The following is a 6,160-nucleotide window of genomic DNA, read 5'->3' as shown; positions in this document are numbered from 1 at the left end:
AGGAAGAAAGATAGTCTTTACAGCTGAAGATTATGCACCATATAAACATCCCAACGTCAGCATCTTTAATTACACATGGTAATATATGAAGGAACAGATTTTGCACTCTTGTACTCACAGAATTATCTTTAGGATGTTTTCAAATATTAAATAGAAAGAAAATTGAGATGGAATTTTCATCTTTAGAGTTTATTATACAAGGTATACATACAAAATGAAATCCTAGTTATAACAGATGCATCTGTAAGAATAAGTTATAATAAACTTCAATAGAAGTATTTATACCAAGAAATACACACACATTTAAGTGTTTTCAGTGACTGGCAATGCTTTATGATGATTGTGTTACATTACATAAGAAGTATCTACTAAAGTTGATACTAAGTGATTGGCTTTTAGAAGACTTTAAATACAATATCCAGATAAATCAGGAACAAAGGTGGCTCGATTCAAAATTGTTCTAAAGAGTCCCAGAATGTCTCACTTAGATTATCAACCCCATTCCTCTTGAAAAAGGTTTCCAATAGAGGCTGTTTTAGAAACTAGTATTAGAATGTCTTTTTAAAAAGAAGCATAGTGGTGAATGCTTTTATTACTTTAAAAAAGAAATGTATTTTTGGTATCATTAATACAAAATTTATAATATTTATATTTATACAATTGCATATAAAAGGTATTTGTAGGATACAGCCTATATACAAATTTAGAAGGAGGTAAGCAGTTCTCAAATATCAAAACTTTGTGCTACTAAAAAGATGTTTAACAAGGTAGTTATTATTAATACATTTGTTATGGATATAGTCATAAAAGTAAACAGAAAAATATTTAAAGTCTTTATTAACACAAATTAGAATTACAAAATGTTTATCTAAAAAGGATTCATTTTGATGCTCCAGTACAGAATTTTGGTGTAGCCAGAAGTTGTTCAAGGGCCCTCCCACAAATCATGAATTGAACACTGACTCTTAAGTGAATGTGGGAGAAAGGCATTAAAAAAACAAAAACAAAAGATGATGGAAAAGAAGGCAAAGATAACAGTTAAGTAAGCTTCTAGTCTGATTCAATAAACTACTTTTAGGAAGGATAAAATTAAAAGTGCTTAAAAGAAACAAAAAAAATCAACAGCACAAATTACTCTTAAAAAAAAATTTTTTTTTCTATCATAAAATATTAGTTACTAAAACAACTTTATTAAGAGATGGCCATACTCCAGCTACTGACTTGCCACAGCACTGATATTACTACAATGCCTTGCTTAAACTTCCAATATTTATCAGTTATCTCTGCAATTTATCTTACACATGTACATAAATACCAGGACAGTTTAAATACTTTTATCTTACTATTTTAATCTCTTCCTCAAAGATGTACGATTTCATCAAAAGTGAATTAAATAGGAAATGAACAGAGAGAACATGAGACAACATGAAGACGTCATGGTCTGGCACAACTGAAGTTTTTTACTTCTTGCTCCATTTTCTAGATAAAGGGTAGGAAGGAAAAATAGTAAGTTTTAATGTAAAAAAGCTAAAGAAACATTATTCATTATTGTTTTTTAAGTAAACTATCTTTAGGATATTAATATTCATGTACATACTAGCAGGAAAAAAATCTAGTTCAATATTTATAAGACTGTCACGTAAATTGCTATCCCTGATGGATCTTTATTATTTAAATCTGTTGAAAATGATTCTGAGATAGGTTCATCTCAGGGCTTCTACCAGGTCCATTCCGGTTGGAACTCCTGATGAGAAATTTGGATTTCTAGCAAGTTCCCAGCTGAGACCAATGATTCCACCCCAGATATACTGAATCAGAATCTACAGTTAAACAAGATCCCCAGGTGATTCTTTAAACCTGAGGATCTTGTTAAAATGTAGGGGTGGAATCATTAGCTTCTGCTGGGAACTTGTTAGAAATGCAAATTTCTCAGCAGGGGTTCAAATCAGAATGAACATATTCAAAGCCCTGGTTTGTCTTATATTAAATTCAAAAAGTTATAGTCAAGGTACTGGTGTACTTATTAGATATTAATATTTTATACTTCATACGTACCAGTTATCATCAAGCCAATATATATTTCGAAAAGTTAGCCTTTAATGTCCACTAAATCCCAGACCACAGCGACCACTATATAGCAATATATATATTGCAATATTAAGTAAAGACAAGTAGAAGCCCTATCTGAAAAGTCTATTAAAGGAGCTACATATCCTTACTGTTAATACACACATACACAAAACATCTTTTTCATGGTCTGCTGACACTATAGTTCCATTGTTTACTAAAGACGTGGATTAATGAAGTGTAGCTTAAAAAAATACAGAACTTATTCGTACTACTACTAATTCATAACCCACATATAAAAAACGGTAGCTGGAATCAGCTCAACAGCAATGGGTTTGATTTTTTTTTTGTTAAGTTCTTATAATCAGTTAATTTTTCATATAGATTAAATAAAGCCTCAGGGACTTTACGTAATCAGTGATATGTTATGTGACAATTACAGCATTAAAAAAAGTTACAAATCAAAACCGTACCTGAATAAGCATTGTCTTGTCATAGTCCCTGCGATGCTGATAAATACACTGGCTGATTACTGCATACAAATTTTCCAACTGAAATATATTGTATTTTTGACTTTTTTGAACAACAGTCTTCAAAAGATTCTAAAAGAAAATATGAGTGTTTATACATGTTAGAGAGAAACTCCCCTAGACAAGGTATTTGAATTGTGAGGATCTGAGGGGGATTGTGAGCCAGAGAGAGGTCAGACAAGTCATTGGATGAGGCCCAGCAGCGGTTCTGACATTTAGCTGTTAAGTTAGATAACTTTACCATCACCCTGTAATACTGGCTTCTGCCCTGGGTAACTCCCATTCTAAAAACAACCGCTGAGGAGTTTGCTAATTCTAGCCATAAACCTCTCTGGACAGATTAAAATAATCTCAAATAATATTAACAGGAAGAAAATCAACATTTTTATAGGGCATTTCATAGCACTATAAGTACATTATATTTCCATTAATGTGAAACAAAAAGAGCTCCTATATAAATGGTGAACTGCCTCACCACTTCAGGGCTTTTTCTCATAAAAAAGATTTTTCATCTGCTCAGTGTTTTTTCTCACGTCTAAGACGGTGGACTCACAGGATTTCTGTGATTTCTCAAGTCTGGCCCTACCAGGATATATCATTACCTCACAGTTAATGAAAACAAACCATTATAGTTAAATGAAAACCACGTATAATGGTCAGAGGTGACAGTCATAAAAACAACGCATGGCACCAATGACTTACGCAGGTATGATGAATGCTATCAGCACATTAGTCGCCACCAACCACTGTTTTTATGGCAGTCTTTCTATTGCAAGCTTATTCTTTCATAAAAGGTCATTATTTATTGCATGTCTATTGATACACTACACTATTACACAGTATCCCTTTTGATGGACTATGCTACTTGAAAAATTACAAGTTGAAACAGTCTCAATAAATGGCTTTATCATTGACTTTAAATGATATACCTGTACACTGAGCAGAACAAAGCGGTAAAATTAAAAAAAAAAAAAAAAAAAACTAAGTAGAGCAGTAATTGCCAACACTCCTTCTCCACCACCAACATCCTATTGAACCATGGTGTACTATACTAAGTTCCTACTTTGGTATTAGGAATACCATTATCAAGGTGGCGAGACTTACAAGGCCTTTTGAGTTTCATACTGATTTTTAAAGATATTTTTCAGGGAAATTTAAGTTTTTTAGAGAAACTGCTTCAGGGAAATCGCCGTCTCCGTCTTTAATACATACAGACACCAAGTTCTTAGTAGCCCTGCTACATTCAAAAGAGAATGACTTTCCTGAGCTACTCGCTTCACCTTAAAGGGATGCTTACACAAAGCAAGCATCCCTTTAAGAATGTTAAAACTTATCTGGACAAATAATTCACTTTGACTCTTTGGCATGATGTAGATCAAAAAGGTCTCAATGTTCTTAGACTTGGAATGCAGCCAAAGTAAAACAGATAAATTGGAATTTGGAGACAAGTTTTTTTCTTTTAGAGGGGAAAATGTGGGCACTCAGTCTTATTTCAGATATGTTCAGGCAACCGCAAGACATGCAAGTTGTTATTTGGGGAGACAGGATTGTTTTTTTAGGGGTGTCAGGATGGAGATTTCCAGATGTGGAGTCATCTTACAAAGGTGTCTATTCCGAGAGAATAGACCAGAAAAACGTTGAGGCGCTTACGAAGTGGTAGAGACAAGGATGGCTTAAGGACACAAATGGCAGGGAAAGAGTTATCCTTATAATGCCAAATATTACATATAAGGCAGAAAGCATGCCAGTTAACAGCAGTAAATATTATTAGCTACTCGGATGATGTCCTTCATGTTACTTTAGTATAGTGAGGATGAAAGCCCAACTGGGGGGTACTGAATGGGTTGGGGGGATAAAAGAAAGTAATCTGGCTGCATATCAGGCTCATTTAGCTGTGTCCCCTCTGGTTCCCGCCACAGCTCCTCAGATCTAGATTTGTATTTGACAGGGGAGTGGGGTGGGGAGAAGCAGTAAAGGGAAGCTAGGAGGAAGAAAAGCTTATACTTTCTGTTTTATTCGTGTGCAGCCACCCTGCCACTAGTCCACAATCCAGTGTTTGAGGGTTGCCAATCCGCACACTGAAGGCATTATGATTTCCACATACATACTTTCAATCGCTCATGGTCCACAACAAGCGAGGGTGTGGGCTGAGAAAGAATCGCCAAGGCCTTTTCAGCACTGATGAGCTGCTGTTGCTCTACTTGGGAACGTCTAGCTCGAGTCATTCGCAGAACACACATTTCTAGAACAAAAAAATAATTATTTGGTCCACAGACATTTTAACACTGAAAATAAATAATACACCCAAAAAACTCATTGCCGTCAAGTCCATCCTGACTCACAGTGACCCTATAGGACAAAGCGGAACTGCCCTATAGGGCTTCTAAAGCTGTAATTTTTTCAGAAGCAGATTGTCACATCTTTCTCCTGTGGCGTGGCTGGTGGGTTTGAACCGCTGACCTTTTGGTTAGCAGCTGACCGCACCATCGGGGTTCATTAAGATAAACATTAGGCAGATTAAAAGACAGGGCGCATTTACTAAGACTCAAATTCCAATTTCTGGTTTATTAACTCTTTCTGCTATTAAGACGCTGCTACTTACAAATACTCAAAAACTGAAGATATTCTGAGAAGTATTTCTCAAATGGGGCATTTCAGGGGAATCCTCAACAGATTTAGACTGTTTTCTATTTAGGCAGTTTAACCATTTGGCTAACCAAAAGGTTCGTGGTTCAAATTCACCAGCCACTCCATGGAAGAAAGGTGTGATGATCTGCTTCCATAAAGATTTACAGCCTGGGAAGCCCTATGGGGCACTTCTACTCTGTTCTGTAGCATTGCTATGAGTTGGAACCGACCCCACAGCAGTAGGTTTGGTTGGGTTTCTATTTAGGCACAAGGCTCACAGAATTGATGAGCTGAAAGAAATCTCAGTAATCTAGAACAGAGGTTGCAAACTACCACCCACGGGCCAAATCAGGCCCACTGCTGTAACGGAAGTTTTCTTGGAACACAGTCGCCCATTTTACATACCGTCAATGGTTACTTCCATGGCAAGGTTGAGTAGTTTTAACAGAGACCATGTGGCTCACTGAGTCTGAAATATTTACCCTCTGGCCCTCTATAGAAAAAGTTTCCTGATCACTGATCTAGAATAATCTACTCACTCACAGGTGAGAAAAATGAAGCCAAGGGAGGTGAGGATACTTTTTTTTTAATGTCACATACCTAATTATTACTAGAGCCAAAACAAGAGCCCAGATCTCTTGACATCTAAGCAAGTACTCACTCAACTACCTAATGCCTTAAAAAAAAAAGGATAAAAGCAAACTTCGGCTCCAAACAAACATACTAAATTACACTTCTAGAGGATTAACAATTAAAATATCCATACCAGAAAGGCAATAATCTAGCCAATTTTTCTTATGATTACTTAAACACACTGGAACTCATGTCAAGGAAACCATTTCAGAATCGGCATATAAGCCACTGAAGAAACCAGTCTCCTTAACTTACAGTTAATACTTGTTTTTTGACCAAAATTAATTTTTGACTTTGTTACC

At 35.7% G+C, this 6,160-nt stretch overlaps 1 protein-coding gene across 2 annotated transcripts in view; it reads right to left on the bottom strand.

The window, feature by feature from the left end:
• Positions 1 to 229: 229 nt before the first annotated feature.
• The window catches only part of ATAD2 (ATPase family AAA domain containing 2), a 51,706-nt gene continuing 45,775 nt past the window's right edge, over positions 230 to 6,160 (bottom strand). For both annotated transcript variants that reach the window (XM_049853920.1, XM_049853919.1), the window contains exons 26-28: positions 4,706 to 4,839; positions 2,541 to 2,669; positions 230 to 1,479 (exon numbers count right to left, since the gene is read on the bottom strand). In XM_049853920.1, coding sequence (XP_049709877.1) covers positions 1,435 to 1,479; positions 2,541 to 2,669; positions 4,706 to 4,839 — 308 coding nt within the window. In that variant the 3' untranslated portion in view covers positions 230 to 1,434. The remainder of the gene's footprint in view (positions 1,480 to 2,540; positions 2,670 to 4,705; positions 4,840 to 6,160) is intronic.

This window comes from Elephas maximus, chromosome 15, assembly GCF_024166365.1.
Source record: "Elephas maximus indicus isolate mEleMax1 chromosome 15, mEleMax1 primary haplotype, whole genome shotgun sequence".
Taxonomy (NCBI): Eukaryota; Metazoa; Chordata; class Mammalia; order Proboscidea; family Elephantidae; genus Elephas; species Elephas maximus.
Note: the sequence above shows the minus strand (reverse complement) of the source record. Positions and strands in the feature narration are given on the sequence as shown.